The sequence below is a fragment of the Gymnoscopelus braueri genome (genome assembly GCF_963280865.1).
Source record: "Gymnoscopelus braueri genome assembly, chromosome: 15".
Taxonomy (NCBI): Eukaryota; Metazoa; Chordata; class Actinopteri; order Myctophiformes; family Myctophidae; genus Gymnoscopelus; species Gymnoscopelus braueri.
In genome coordinates, this window is record NC_137620.1 from 49582502 (window position 1) to 49599375 (window position 16874).

Here is a 16874-nt window from a genome sequence, read left to right on the forward strand (position 1 = left end):
CATGCGCTGTCTGTAGTGCCACACCACGCATGCGCTGTCTTCTTCCATAGAAAATAGCAGATCTACAAGCTCACAGTGCGTCTTGGGTGCGACGCGTTGGGAGCTTGTAGATCTGCTATGTTCAGAGCGCCACCCCGTAGTGTAAAACCTCAAGTGTACATTATAGCATGTCTACTTTATAGCATTAATGTGCAACAATTGACGTCGGAGACAATCGATAATGACGTACGGGGGGGGGCGGGTCCATATTGGTTTTAATAATAATTAAAACATTAGGAAGCAAGCCAAAATAAGCAGCTACACTTTAGAAACAAGCCCAAACAAACGCTTATAATAAGCGGACATGGCAACGCTGATTTAACACAGAAAATCTAGACTGGTATCAAGTGTCTGCTGGAGGTTCATCCGGGCTGGGTCTAAAGCGGATACGGAAACAGTTTTTGAATGTATGTGTGAGTTTAAATAACCGGATATGGAAGGCGGGCTTTAGACCGGATTACACTGGTTCAGTGGCCATGGTTCACATGACGCTCCTCTGTCACAACTAAGCGTCATGGCGCAACTTGCTCTTGTTTATTGAATTTTCTCCATTTACATACAACCCGTACATCTACTTTAACGTTCATATTTCAAATATAAAGGTTTGAACCCCACGGTCATGGATGTAAAAAGTTAAAACGCCTGGGTCTACACGTCCCGTGTCTTCCGTATTGTTCAATTAAAAGCATTTTAATCTGATTGATGGCCATTTTCTCAGAACTGTCTCCATATGTTTTTAACTACGCGACCCTATCGGTTGGAAGATGTACTGCACTCTGATACATAATAACTCTATGAGAAAATGGCCACCAATCGGATTAAAATACTTTTTATTGAACAATACGAAAAATACGGGTACTTAAACCCAGGCGTTTCAACTTGTCACATCAATGGCCGTAAGTTCAGCACTTTATATTTGAAATGTGAACGTTTATGTAGATGTACGGGTTGTAAAGGAAGAAATCTCAAAAAATGGTACAAGTTGCGCCATGACTGTCATGTTTCAGGGCTAAAAGTTCAGATGAATCCAGGATGAAATCGAAAGTATTAAAGTAAAAATCTAATCTGAGCACAAAGCAGGAGGACAACATGATGGCGGATCTGTCCTTCCAACTCAGTGTTTATTTCAACATTCTCCTGGTCATATGGACCAGCTGTTACAACACTTCTGTTACAGGTAACGCTAAGTTATAATGATACATAATAATAATACAACTTATACAGTGTGGGGGGCGGGTGATCGCCACGCGACCGAACGGTTCTCTGTGTGTGTGTGTGTGTGTGTGTGTGTGTGTCTGTGTGTCTGTGTTTGGTATTTGAAAACTTGAGTTACTAGTTACTTTGTAGATTTTGATTATTATTACAAAACAGACATTATACCCACTTAAGCCGTTTAGGCCATTTGAAAATAGCCGATCTACAAGCTCGATGCGACACATTGTGAGCTTGTAGATCTGCTATTTTTACAATATTTTTATGCATTTGAAAACTTGTGAAATGTGGACATTCTGCATAATGAGTACTTTCTACTTTTGGTACTTTAAGTACATTTTGATACCAATACTTTTGTACTTTTAATCAAGTAAATTTTGAATTCCGGACTTTTACTTGTATATTTGTACATTGCAGTATTGATACTTTTACTTAAGTAAAACATTTGAGTACTTTTTCCACCACTGGTCACCGGTTCACTTCCCTGCCAGTCCATGAGCAAAGCACTCATGTCTGTCTGTCTATTTATTTTAATACAATTTAGACATTTTTGCTGAAGCTCTTATCCAGACTGACTTACAAGATCATTGTAAACATGAACTCTATTCATGTATCAACTAGGCAGTACAGTAGCTGTCTGTATTAAAACGTTTCATTAATTTGTATTTTGTTTTTAAGGACAACATCAGGTCATAGGGTCATCTCAGCCCGTGAAGGTCAAAGAGGGAGATGATGTCATCCTTCCTTGTCACATTAAGCCATCTGTCAGCGCGGTCAAGATGACGGTGGAGTGGTCCAGACCTGACCTGAAGCCTGAGTATGTGTATCTTCTCCAAGATGGACATTATGGTAATACTGAACCACTGAACCCGTTGTACAAAGGAAGGACGTCCCTGTTACCTGAGCAGTTGCCTCACGGTAACATCTCACTGAAGCTGACCGGGGTGAAGCTCTCAGACATGGGGACGTACAAGTGTTTTGTTCCACGCCTGAAGAACAGCAGTGAGATCCAGCTCCTTGTTGGTAAGATTTACTGTTCAAAACATGGATGGGAAAACAACAAGGGAAAAAAAGAGCAGCAAATATAGCTTTTATTAAATTCGTTTTTGAGCAAGACCTCTCAAAATCAACTCCCATTATACTAGATTTGCAGGCCTCTACACAGCCTTCAATTCTTGTCCCATATAGCGCTGATATGAGCAATGGTCAGTGAGTTATGGCCATTTGAAGTGTTAAACACTGCTTTAAAAATGTTGGTGACTATTCTCATGCCAGACTCCTGAACAGTGTATGTGACATGTTTGATGAGGATCAGAGGAACAGTGTGTCTCAGAAGTCTGGATGTTACATTTGTGACGTCTGTCCGCCCAGCCAACCTCCCTCTAGGCAAATGCAATATAGGATGTATTGTACTGTATGTGTGTGTGTGTGTGTGTGTGTGTGTGTGTGTGTGTGTGTGTGTGCGTGCGTGCGTGCACGGACGGACGGACGGACGGACGGACGGACGGACGGACGGACGGACGGACGGACGGACGGACAGATAATCTTACAATATCCTGTAGTGTGTGATGCCCCATTATTTTATAAATCTTGTAGTGTGTATGTTTATATATATATATATATATATTTTTTTTAATTGCATTACCCTGTAGTGAGTGATGCTACCAGTTTTCCAAATAAAAGATTTTAAAGTAATCTGAGCCTCTTTAAACAAAAAAAAAAGGCAGTAAATACGTGGAATATGAAACCAAACAATAATAATCACACAACCAAAGTTTTCACAAAATACACACGTATAATAATAATAATAATAATAATAATAATAATAATAATAATAATAATAAGGGTAATAATAATAATAATAATAATACTATAAAAGTATATGTCAAAGAGTGACATACTGTACCATGCAGGACACCCAGCTTTGGGCTACAGGACAGTGTCTAGAACCATTTCAACACCACTGTTGATTTGATTGATTCATTTTATAATACATATGGTGTCATCATGACGTGTGTTTCAGAGAGTGTGAGTCTCAGCATGGTGGAGGGAGGATCAACTGCAGGAGTGACTGCAGGAATTGTTATAACAGTGATTATTATCATCTTGGTGGCAGCACTACTGGGATATTTATACTGGAAAAGTAAGAAAACTGTTAAGACTTGAACTGATTTATTGACTCTATTCTATTCTATTCTATTCTATTCTATTCTATTCTATTCTATTCTATTCTATTCTAGATATATCCTCTTCTTTTGACTAATTCCCGTCAGGGTCACCACAACAGATCAATTGTTTCCAACTGATTCTGTTTTCTGTATCTTCCTCACTCACTCCAGCCATCTGCATGTCCTCTCTGTCACCTGTATGTCCTCTCTGTCACCTGTATGTCCTCTCTGTCACCTGCATGTCCTCTCTGTCACCTGCATGTCCTCTCTGTCACCTGCATGTCCTCTCTGTCACCTACATGTCCTCTCTGTCACCTGCATGTCCTCTCTGTCACCTGCATGTCCTCTGTGTCACCTGCATGTCCTCTGTGTCACCTGCATGTCCTCTGTTTCACCTGCATGTCCTCTCTGTCACCTGCATGTCCTCTGTGTCACCTGCATGTCCTCTCTGTCACCTGCATGTCCTCTCTGTCACCTGCATGTCCTCTCTGTCACCTGCATGTCCTCGCTGTCACCTGTATGTCCTCTCTGTCACCTGCATGTCCTCTCTGTCACCTGCATGTCCTCTCTGTCACCTGCATGTCCTCTCTGTCACCTGCATGTCCTCTCTGTCACCTGCATGTCCTCTGTGTCACCTGCATGTCCTCTCTGTCACCTGCATGTCCTCTCTGTCACCTGCATGTCCTCTCTGTCACCTGCATGTCCTCTCTGTCACCTGTATGTCCTCTCTGTCACCTGCATGTCCTCTCTGTCACCTGCATGTCCTCTCTGTCACCTGTATGTTCTCTCTGTCACCTGGATGTCCTCTCTGTCACCTGCATGTCCTCTCTCAACGCATCCATAAACCTCCTCTTTGGCCTTCCTCTTCTCCTATTGTCTTTTTTTCCCAATGTACCTCTCATCCCTCCTCTGCACATTTCCAGATACAGTATCTAATATACTGTATATCTATAATTGCGAACGCGGAAGGAGGCGCGGCGAAGCCGCGCCTCCGACCAAGTGGAGCTTACTATGTAACTCTGCCTGGGTTGTGTCTCTGTCTCTCTGTGTGCACTGCCTGTGTGCAGCTCCTCTGAGATAAGTAAATGTCCAATATAGACGTACCATACATCAAATGAAAGGTCTTTGAAAACTGAACACACCTGTCAAGGTTGCGTTTAAGCCCGCCCCTTCCCCCGGAAGCCACGCCCCGGAGAAGGCTCCTAAAAACTCCCCATTGAAACCCCATGTTAAATGAAAAGTGCCCGATTCGCTCCGAAACTTTTTCTACCCCCCCTAAGTGGGGGTCTACGAACAAATACTTCGGGCTCGGATTTTGGCTCCCACCCCCGGAAGTGGGTGAAACAGGCACTTCAAACACTTTGTTGAATTGTTCAAAAACATTCAAAGTTTTTTTTTGGTGAATTTCTATTTTTCTAAGATGCTCCTTTTAACGCAGATTTTTTTTCTATTTTTTATATATTTTTTTATTGGTTACTTTTTTTTAGATGATTTCTTTTCATTATTATTTCTTTTTTTTGGCGTTCGCTTCCCGCGTTCGCGCGTCTTACTTGTTATAGCAATGTGAAGATCAAAATTATTAGTGTCTCCACACTGACCTCTCATTGTCTCACCTTTTACAGAACAAGACAGCTGCAGAAATCAACAAAGAGGTATGTGTGTGTGTGTGTGTGTGTGTGTGTGTGTGTGTGTGTGTGTGTGTGTGTGTGTGTGTGTGTGTGTGTGTGTGTGTGTGTGAGAGCACATGTCTCTCCATGTATATAACTTTTGACTGTGTTTGTAAGTGTGTGAGTTCTACACACAAGTACAGCTGATAATATAATCCAATATTTCATATTGTTTCAGAAGAAGAACAGATCACCCTGCAGGGTGAGAAACTATAACTTCAATACATTTATTATTTTGATCAAATATTTGTTCTTGCAGAAAATGTAGTTATTGTGTTTGTCAGAGTTAACATTATGTAACAACTGTTCAAGGTTTAAGGTTATTTATTTGTACCTCTCCGTCACCTGCATGTCCTCTCTGTCACCTGCATGTCCTCTCTGTCACCTGTATGTCCTCTCTGTCACCTGTATGTCCTCTGTGTCACTTGCATGTCCTCTGTGTCACCTGCATGTCCTCTCTTTCACCTGCATGTCCTCTCTGTCACCTGTATGTCCTCTCTGTCACCTGCATGTCCTCTCTGTCACCTACATGTCCTCTGTGTCACTTGCATGTCCTCTGTGTCACCTGTATGTCCTCTCTTTCACCTGCATGTCCTCTCTGTCACCTACATGTCCTCTCTGTCACCTGCATGTCCTCTCTGTCACCTACATGTCCTCTCTGTCACCTGCATGTCCTCTCTGTCACCTGTATGTCCTCTGTGTCACCTGCATGTCCTCTCTGTCACCTACATGTCCTCTCTGTCACCTGTATGTCCTCTCTGTCACCTGCATGTCCTCTCTGTCACCTGCATGTCCTCTCTGTCACCTGCATGTCCTCTCTGTCACCTACATGTCCTCTCTGTCACCTGTATGTCCTCTCTGTCACCTGCATGTCCTCTCTGTCACCTGTATGTCCTCTCTGTCACCTGTATGTCCTCTCTGTCACCTGTATGTCCTCTCTGTCACCTGCATGTCCTCTCTGTCACCTACATGTCCTCTCTGTCACCTGTATGTCCTCTCTGTCACCTGCATGTCCTCTCTGTCACCTACATGTCCTCTCTGTCACCTGTATGTCCTCTCTGTCACCTGCATGTCCTCTCTGTCACCTGCATGTCCTCTCTGTCACCTGCATGTCCTCTCTGTCACCTGTATGTCCTCTCTGTCACCTGCATGTCCTCTCTCAACGCATCCATAAACCTCCTCTTTGGCCTTCCTCTTCTCCTATTGTCTATTTCTCCCAATGTACCTCTCATCTAGCCTGGTTCCAGACGAATCTGCCTTTGCAAAATTGCATCGCACTTTAGCCCTCGGCAGATTAGGTCTGGCCCCCCTCAACAGAGATTTCATTTCTCTCCCTCCGAAGTCGTGAGGGACCAATCAGGGCCCAGTATCCAAATGTGGGCGGGCTTATCACCTTATTTGGAGCAATGACGTACAAGGAAGCACTGCTCTGATTGGTTCGTACAAGGAAGCACTGCTCTGATTGGTTTAGATCTAACCAATAGAGTCCGTTTGGATCTTTTTATAACCGCCCCTTGGAAAAAAATCTATCGTTGATAGGGACCAGACTAATATCCACGCAGTGTGTCGTGTGATATTGTCTGGCCACGCGAGGCTACCTCTCATCCCTCCTCTGCACATTTCCAGATACAGTATCTAATATACTGTATATCTATAATTATAGCAATGTGAAGATCAAAATTATTAGTGTCTCCACACTGACCTCTCATTGTCTCACCTTTTACAGAACAAGACAGCGGCAGAAATCAACAAAGAGGTATGTGTGTGTGTGTGTGTGTGTGTGTGTGTGTGTGTGTGTGTGTGTGTGTGTGTGTGTGTGTGTGTGTGTGTGTGTGTGTGTGTGTGTGTGTGTGTGCGTGTGTGTGTGTGTGTGTGTGTGTGAGACGTGTGTGTGTGTGTGTGTGTGTGTGTGTGTGTGTGTGTGTGTGTGTGTGTGTGTGTGTGTGTGTGTGTGTGTGTGTGTGTGTGTGTGTGTGAGACGTGTGTGTGTGTGTGTGTGTGTGTGTGTGTGTGAGACGTGTGTGTGTGTGTGTGTGTGTGTGTGTGTGTGTGTGTGTGTGTGTGTGTGTGTGTGTGTGTGTGTGTGTGTGTGTGTGTGTGTGTGTGTGTGTGTGTGTGTGTGTGAGAGCACATGTCTCTCCATGTATACAACTTTTGACTGTGTTTGTAAGTGTGTGAGTTCTATACACAAGTACAGCTGATAATGTAATCCAATATTTCATATTGTTTCAGCTGAAGAACAGATCACCCTACAGGGTGAGAAACTATAACTATTATTTATTATATTGATCAAATATTTGTTCATGCAGGAAATGTAGTTATTGTGTTTGTCAGAGTTAACATTATGTAACAACTGTTCAAGGTTTAAGGTTATTTATTTGTACCTAAATGTGTATTATTGCATAATGGAAATAGAGCAATAATAGAAGTGCTGACGTCACTCCCACTAGCCCTGGGTCACTGTGTTATTTTGTGTATTGGAATCACCATTAGGCAAATCTTCAAAAATAAACAAACCACCCGCCGATCTGGTCAGATATGTGACTCTGTGTCGTTTATGATATTGAGTTACATTTAATAACATTGTATTTGGTTGAGGAAAAATAGGCGATCCAAGATTCCCCCTATGGGAAATCTAATACGAAAAATAACGCTGTGACCCAGAGTGACAGCGCCCTCTAGTGGCAGTGATGTCAGACGTTGGTGTTCTATACAGACTCCAGACATTAAAAACAAAACAAAGACGTTAAAACATCCTAAAAGGAAGGTCTTTTACACACATATCACTCACCTACCTGGAGCTTAAGTATTGTGACTTGGCGAGGTATATATATATATATATATATATATATATATATATATATATATATATATATATATATATATATTAGGGCTTTCACGACTAGTTGACAAATTACTAGTTACTTGTCAAATTTGACCCACTGGTAGTCGAGTGGTCGACTAGTCGATATTAACCTATTATGTAATAATAAAGACGCTCTAGGGCACGGCATTTTGCAGCAGCTAGGTTGCCATGACAACGGATATACACAAACAAACGCACAGTGGTGGAGCGTCCGGGGTGGCTAGGTAGGCGGCCGCCTACGGGCCTGCGACCCCGGGGGCCCGGGCCGTCAGATCACATGGACCTTTATTTTATTAGAATTACACGCACTTTGCGTGCTCTGCCTCACCATGAAACCTCACGCCTCACCCGTGCTCCGCCTAACCCTAAAACCGAAATAAAGTAACAAGAAAACGTTTAAAAAAGTAACAAAATTCACGCGTGCACGGGCTGCCCACGAATGCATGCGCAGAGGGGGGGCCTGATCTGTTCCGCCACTGCAAACGCACGTGTGAGAAGGTTACACTGGAACAAAGAACAGCATTTCACAATTGCCACAATCCACATCCATTTGAGCTGCTACAATAAGGAATGGAAACTGGACTCACCAAAATGACTGTAACTGGCGTGTCTCTCGTTAAACAAAGTACACAATAAATACAGCTGTTGGTGAATAACAAGGCTAGGGTACTCACTGGCCTCGCTACACAAACACTCCACCGTCTTTTTGTCCACATCTTCAGTGAAATACTTAAAAATATTTATACAAATAAATACATACAAACTAATGTCGAATGGCCTGTTATTTAGCTTGGGCCGCCCTCAGCTGCTGCTGCGTTCGCTACAATGTTATATACAACTAGATTCTGCTAAGTCCCGAAAAGACTCTAACGCAACACTGGTCACTTCCCACCGTGATGAAGTTGGTTTCAGGTTGGATAATCACCCAGCTGGATATTATCCGACTGGGTGGATATCCAACCTGAAACCAACTTCACCACGGTCCCCTACACACCAGATCACTGCTTTGTGCGGCGGCCGAGAGTTAATAAATTTGTATTTAATTAACTCTCTGCATTACACTATTATGTTCCGTTTATAATGTTTGTAATTTCAAAAATAAAACTTTACAGGTGTGACTACAGTTGAATTAGCTTGCTACCTTGTAGGACTGCATACAAATAAAATTAAAATCAATTTTAAAAGATAAAAATTTTTTTTTTAATAAAAATCTACTATTTGACTAGTACCAACAAGGTCGACTAGTGGTTATACTAGTCGACTAGTTGGTGCAGGGGTCAGCAACCCGCGGCTCTGGAGCCGCTTGCGGCTCTTTAACCCCTCCCTAGTGGCTCCCTGAAGCTTTACCAAAATTCAAAAAAAAAAATTATTAAATTAAAATTAAAAATTTTCTTCAATTTTTTAAAAATATATTTATGGTTGCTGTATGAGGCTAGCCATGCACTTTTTTTAAAAGCCATTAGGCTGCTATGTTTTATTGTTATCAAAGCAGCCAGGCTGCGGTTAATTTTATTAATTTGCACTAACACGGGACGTGACGGGAGGACTGAAATTACAATGTGCACTTTATAACTCTAAAGTCAACTTTTTTTCCTGCAATTCTCAAATGTTCCATATTGTGTTTTGAGGGTAACAGAATCCCTAAAATAAAAATGAAGACAACGAAAAGCTGATTTCTTTATTGTGTTATTTTCTATAATTTCGTCAATGCAACAAAACATGGCATAATATTGTAATGAAAGTTAAACTTAAAGCACCAAATAGCGCACTGCAGGGTAGTCCCGTCGTGCGTCATGCTGTCCACGGTGCTGATCCTGCTGCGGGGAATATTTTGACCACATTTAATTAAAGCTCATTTACATCTATTTGTAATTAGTCATTTCTATAGACTACTATACACTTTATAGGGCTAATATGCCCGTGTTGCCTTCATTATAAGGCTTAAATATCTTTTGCGGCTCCATAATTTTTTTGGTCCAATATGGCTCTTTCAACATTTAGGGTTGCCGACCCCTGAGTTGGTGAAAGCCCTAATATATACACCAATCACAGAATATGACGTTTCCATTTGTACCATTACAGAGCCATCACAATCCAATGAGATGACTGACATGAGAGACATGTCAGGAGAAGAGGAGGAGCAGAGAGATGACATCATTCCTATTACATCACCAAAACCACGGAAATGGATCCCAGTCAGTAAAAGATGGAGGGAACAGTTAGAGAAGCTTGCAAACATTGATGACTCTAAAGTTACCAAAGTTGGGAGTCTTCTGTTTGTGAAGGATGAAGAATTCCGCATCGCAGTGGGAAGTGATGGAATTGAGGTCTTGTTGGGATTAACAGATGACGGCACTGAAGTCGCAATCAAGAGAATGTCTGGAATCAACTACCAAGCGCTGAAGAAGGAAGAAGAGTTTTTACGTCTTCCAAAGCTTGATCATCCTTCAATTGTACGATATGTTGACTTTGCAGAAGATGAGAACTTTGGTTACCTTGCTCTTCAGTTGTGTGAATACACCCTGGCAGAATACATCACACACAGCCTTTCTGAACTGGAGAGGAAACAGCTTGCACATCAGGTTCTCCAGAGCTTAAGTGTTCTTCATGGTCAGAATCCTACAATTCTCCACCGGGATATCAAGCCCCAGAATGTCCTGATTGGTAAGATACACTGTAGAGTTGTTCCCCCTCTGTATGGAACCCACTAACAAAGCACATCAAAACAGCCCACACCCTCTCTTCTTTTAAAACCGCCCTCAAAACCCACCTCTGCACACATGCATTCCTGTTTCTCATCTCTCCATTCCTATTTATCGTTTCTTGTCTTCTTATTCTTACTTCGTATTTCTTCTAATTATATATAAGTGTAATAATAGTAACAATAATAATAATAATTATAATAATATAATGTCTTCGCCAGGATGGAAGGCATGACCGAGACTATGTTTTGCACCCTGTCCGTGTGTCCGTCCGTATGTCTGTCTGTGATTTTTTGATAGTACTCCTACAGAGTTTGTCCAAACATCACAAATCAGTACACAGTATCTCTGTAGTCATTAAACGAAACGGGTCTTTCAGATTGTTCATAGTCCATCCCGATTGGCTAAGAAGTTTGCAGGAGTTCTCCATTTTGAACAAAATGCCTCAAATCATGAACACAGCATGCGATTCCCGTGAAAATGTGCACGCACATTCCCAACTAGGCCGTAAGCCTGGCTCCAGCTCCTGAACCGCTAGCCTCGCATTCAGGGTGTAGTGACGCTGTAGAAGGCGGGCTTTTTTCAGTTGAAAATCTAACCGGCGGCCTGGCCCTATCGAGATAATACAGTATGAACCAATCACCAAAGTGTCTCACTTTGGCCACGCCCCATCTCAGAAAACGGCTGCACTGAGAGGGCTTTCAGACTGAATAATGGAGTGAAACGAAATGAAAATTCAGGGTTAGGATTAGGGTTAGAGTGTCAGGCTATCTAGGCCGAGGAAGAAATGCCACTTGAACATTTTCAAATCAACCTCATGGTGGCGCTATAACAGGCCAATTCGTGTTTTTACTAGGGCTGGGAATTAATTAGAGGCTTTGTAATTAATTAATCGCAATTAATAGCATTTTAATCGCATATCAGTATTTGACCTGAGAACAGTAAAAAGCATTTTTTTCAAATGGATTTTGGCATAACTCTTTAAGTACATGTACTCAAGAACTGTAATTAAGTACAATTTTGAGGTATTTGCACTTGACTCTCGAGTATTTCCAATTTCTAATACTTTTACTTCTACTCCAGTAACTCCACTACATCTCAGAGGCAAATATTGTACTTTTACTCCACTACAATTATTTGAAAACTTAAGTTACTAGTTACTTTGTAGATTTCGATTATTATTATAAAACATACAGTAACCATGTGAAAATAGCAGATCTAAAAGCGCAAGGCATTGTGAGCTTGTGGATCTGCTATATTCCACCACTGGAGGCTGGTAGAGTGTGTTGTTGTTACTGTTGTTTTAGAGTAGTAATTATTAATAAAAATCGTGCGCATGTGACCCGCACCGCATCGTGCACCCCCCCCCCCCAAACGGGACAGATTCTGATTTGCCCAGCCAACATTATCAAGCAGGCTATGATAATGTGCGTCTCTCTTCATTCATGTTTTCGTGCACTGTGCTGGCTGCAGTTTACTTTGTTGTTGTCTGAGAAGTGAGAACCACGTCAGTTGGTATTTTACTTGCCGGTGTGCTGGTATGATCGGTCCGTCTGAAACTCGTCCAGTGAGAAACGTTCCGCGGTGCAAAATAACGCAATCATTTTTTTTCAATTAATTGATTGAAATTAACGCGATAAAGTCCCGGCCCTAGTTTTTACCTATAACTACACAGAACTGTGAAATGTGAAATGTGCCCTCCCTAGAGGCCAAGGAAAAACCTTTGCCCTGCATTTTTCACATCTACCTTTTATAGCGCCACCAGGAGGTCGACTTATGAAAAACATTTTTTAATATTTTTCCTTCAGATTTTATCCAAATTTCACACAAATTGTTACACATGATCTCTATAGAGTACAGAAGTCCTGACGTCACTCGCTCATCCCCTGGTTCGTAAAGTAATGTCTCTATGTAGAATAACATTGGGTCATCTTAGAATCGTCTCATATAAGAATTGTGGTCCAAAAATAAACAAACTGTCTCTGCGATATTGTCAGGGAGGAGGTTCTGTATCGTTTATGATAGTCAGTCACTTATATTTGATACAGTCTGTTTCTGGCGAAAATGTAACTAATTTGGCAGAAGTAACATTAGCGTTTTCTCACCGTCAGTTGATGCTTCATATCCATAAGAGTTTATTTTTGCAACCCAGTTCTTATTTGACGCGATATTAAAGACGTCTATGGGGATTCAGAACGGGGGTGGAAAACCGCGAACCAGGTAGGATGTGTAAATTAAGTCAGACTTCGGTGCTCTATAGTCATGTGATCAAGACGTATCTGTTTGATTTTTCATATTCCATCCTGATTGGCTTAGATTAACATCTAAAGTTTGCAGGAGTGGCTCGTTTGGAACAAAATGCCACAGATCATGAACGCAGCGTCCGATTGTGGTGAAACTTTGCACACACATTTGCACTACGTTGAGGAACAAATGCCACCCTTTTAACATTGCCCTATTATAGCACCACTAGGACACAGATTTTTGCAAAAAAAATGTATATTACTCCTACAAATTTCATCCAAACATCACGCAAATCGGTACACATTATCGCTATAGTCGAGTGATCCAGACTGATCCATCTGATTGTTCATATTCCATCCTGATTAGCAAATTCCCAACATTGCTGGCCCACAATAACCTACCTGACCTGGTGGAGACTTTTTTCTAGTTTTTACTCACGTTTTAGCTTTAATAAAGTTACTTGTATTTTTTTTTGTAAAGTGTCTTTCAATACCCATTATTATTATTATTATTATTATTATTATTATTGTCTCCGCCAGACCGAAGGCCGAGACTGTTTTCACCCCTGTCTGTCCGTCCGTCCGCGTGTGTGTGTGTGTATATGTGTGTGTGTGTGTGTGTGTGTGTGTGTGTGTGTGTGTGTGTGTGTGTGTGTGTCCGTCATTCGGTCTGTGGACAGCTAATGTCCGGCACTGTTGGACCGATCGGCGTGAAACTGTGTGCGCATAATCGGCCAGTTATAGCGCCACCATGAGACAGAGTTTCGCGAAACACATTTTTTGTTACTCCTACAGATTTTGTCCAAACCTCATGCAAATCGGTATACATTATCTCTGTAGTCATGTGATCAAGACTTATCTGTCACATTTCTCATATTCCATTCCGATTGGCTATGATTGGCTTCCGAAGTTTGCAGAGGCGTCTCATTTTGCACAAAATGCCACACATCATGAATGCAGCACCCAATTGCTATGAAACTTTCACATACATTCCCACTATGCCAAGGAAGAACCTCCATCCCAAATTCTTCAAATATCCTCATGGTGGCGCTACAACAGCCCACTTCATGTTTTGGCCTATAACTCTTGAACTGTAGATCGTACAAACATATTTTTCCCTGGATTCCTTGAATCATGACGCAACTTATAGTATAAGCCCTGTTTCTGCTAGATGACATTTTCTGCCAAGACACAAGATACAAGTTTCAAGACACACTATTTTGCTACTAGTCCTACTTATATCATCCAAAACTCACACATATTGGTACACATTATCCCTATTCTATTTGGCTATGACTGCCTTCCAAAGTTTGAGGGCAATAGGTAGGCAACCCGGCCTGGCGGAGACCTGTGCTCTGAGGAACACACTTTTCTAGTTATTATTATTATTAATCATTATTATTCTACAAAAGAAGAAAACAAGCAGATGATATCTGAAATATAAGCAACATACTGTATGCTCAATGTATTTGCTCAATCTAAAACTCTTGATTTTATTGATCAACCCTATTTGCTTTGCAGATATTCAAAACCAGGCAAGATTGGCAGAGTTTGGAAAAAGCCGACAATTACTCAAAGGACAAACGACCCATCGCACAAGCCTTGCAGGAACATCATGCTGGAGGGCAAAGGAGACGTTGGATGAAAACATTGTTCAGATCAGATATAAAAGAAGCACTGACATCCAGGTTGGTTTGTTTTATTGTGTGAGAACAATTGAATGAATGACAACAACATTAAAATGTTCTTACTCATGTTCATGTTCATTCTAAAGGTGGCTGGGATGTTGATATACTACATCCTTTCTGGAGGAGAGCATCCATTTGGTACTGGCGCTAGATGTGAAGCCAACATTCTGGATGGAAAGTACAACCTGGACCAGGTTCAGGATGTGGTCGCCAAGGATCTCATCGAGAGGATGATCAATGGAAACCCAGCGGAACGACCAACAGTGGAGGAATGCTTGGCTCATCCTTTATTTTGGTTAAACGACAGGTATGATAGAAACAGTCAAACATTTTACATTCACATATTATTATTCACTCACTGATTATTTAAGCTATTCTTTATCAGTTTGAGGCAATGGTAATATGCTTATATCCTAGCCCAATGCTGTCATGATCAATTGATTTATTTTCCCAGGAGAGTAGAGTACTTGAGAAGGATTGGAAACCAAAAGGAAGTTGAGAACTGTCCAGATGATGACAAGGACCTCATCACTGTACTGGACCAGTATGCTGAGCAGGGACAGTTCAACACATGGAAACACAAGGTGACTTTATTGCTAATTGTGTGAGAATTTCATCCTAACTTATTTTTCTGTTCTGTATTTTACTGCTTCTATTCTTTATTTCTCTTAAAACGCTATACCTTTAATTCATGCATTGTTTATGAAAAATACCATACAATACACTTGCTTTGCCAAAGTAACCATCATCATCGAAGGCTCACGTCCCTCTTTCTGTTTCCGAGTCTTGATCTTTGATTTTGTTTGTCCAGTTCCCATCTGAGTTGCTTCAGAAGATGGATGAAATGAAGTCGTACCCTGAGAACTCTTTTGGACTGCTGCGCTTCATTCACAATCTCCATGAGCACTAGTAAGTTTAATTACATTTAAAAACAACAAACAAGTTACTCAGAATCAGAATCACATCACAGGTTTACAAGTGTAAAGAATTGGGGTTTTCAGAAGTGGGAGGGAGAGGGAGAAATAGAAGAAAGACGTAGGAAACAAACAAGTCAAGAGAAAATCTAAGATATTTACATTTATACATAATAGCATTAAAAAAGTAGCAGGTATGGACACAAGGTGCAAAAAAAAGGATAACATTGGTGGTCCACAGTGTGTGTGTGTGTGTGTGTGTGTGTGTGTGTGTGTGTGTGTGTGTGTGTGTGTGTGTGTGTGTGTGTGTGTGTGTGTGTGTGTGTGTGTGTGCGTGCGTGCGTGCGTGCGTGCGTGCGTGCGCGTGCGTGCGCGTGCGCGTGTGTGTGTTCACCATCAGATGTGTCTTTGTGTTCACAGTGCTGAAGAGGCAGCTGGTGTTGACCTGATGGAGATGTTTCCTGATCTGTTCGGATGTGTTTACCAGTTTGCCCAGGAGCAACGCTGGAACTAAAGGGCCACCCTGAAGATCATGTTTCACACACAAGATGTCTTCACCAGTACTGAATGAAAGTCCACACTTAAAGAAAGATTCTCTCTGTCTCTGTCTCTCTCTCTCTGATCATTGAAATTGGCAACCCACCTGAACATTTTCTGTATCGGCCCGTGCTGACCCCCGCCCCCCTGCCGAAATGTTGCCCAAAATGAAAATATTGGCTACATAATATTTGACGTTTTATTTTACGTTTTTCAGAAAACTTAGAAGCAGGATTTAGAAGCCGTTTTTTTAGTCGGCCTCAGGTCTACAGTAAATGGGTTACAGACCCTGAAAGGGAAATTCATCATTTGTTTCTACGCACATCATACATGTTAGAAAGTCACGGCTGAAAACATGTCAAATGTTTCTTGATATCATCACTTGATGACGTACAGGAGTGATACTGTAACATCCTCCAATCATATACAGCTCTGCCCCAAATAATTAATACATCTGTACGCTTCTGGCAGCCATTTTTGTTTTCAGCTGAGCTTTGTTTCAGCTCAATTTTATACTCTGTCATACTATGATGTCATACTATGATGTCATATGATGTCATACTATGATGTCGATGTCATAATATGATGTCATACTATGATATCACGTGGCATAAACTGTCAGTCTACAAGCTCACGTGTCACGCGTGAGCTTGTATGTACAGTAGATTAACTATTTTTTTTGCCACATGGCACCGTCATAACAATAGCATCTATATATTAATGTTATTAATGTTAAAACTGATCGTATGCATGATTACAGTTCATATATAATTTCATAATAATTTCATAATAAAGGTTTAAATGTTACTTTGATTGATTGATTGATTGATTGAATACT

The 16874-nt window shown here is 41.4% G+C and overlaps 1 protein-coding gene across 1 annotated transcript; it reads left to right on the forward strand.

Moving 5' to 3' along the window:
- Positions 1-1111: 1111 nt before the first annotated feature.
- Positions 1112-16780, forward strand: LOC308102282 (serine/threonine-protein kinase/endoribonuclease IRE1-like). Its single transcript, XM_080451921.1, has 13 exons — positions 1112-1216; positions 1930-2274; positions 3275-3394; positions 5042-5071; positions 5265-5288; positions 6813-6842; positions 7319-7342; positions 10035-10616; positions 14419-14585; positions 14672-14892; positions 15040-15169; positions 15397-15494; positions 15920-16780. Exons 1-13 carry the CDS (start codon positions 1129-1131, stop codon positions 16011-16013), a joined length of 1953 nt encoding a protein of 650 aa, XP_080308047.1. The 5' UTR covers positions 1112-1128; the 3' UTR covers positions 16014-16780.
- Positions 16781-16874: the final 94 nt, after the last annotated feature.

Bases quoted from the DNA above. Each gene is read 5' to 3' on its own strand.
- LOC308102282 (XM_080451921.1), top strand. From the start codon at position 1,129: ATGATGGCGGATCTGTCCTTCCAACTCAGTGTTTATTTCAACATTCTC. The intron at 2,275-3,274 runs GTAAGATTTACT...CGTGTGTTTCAG, and splicing joins TGAGATCCAGCTCCTTGTTG to AGAGTGTGAGTCTCAGCATG. The intron at 10,617-14,418 runs GTAAGATACACT...TTTGCTTTGCAG, and splicing joins GCCCCAGAATGTCCTGATTG to ATATTCAAAACCAGGCAAGA.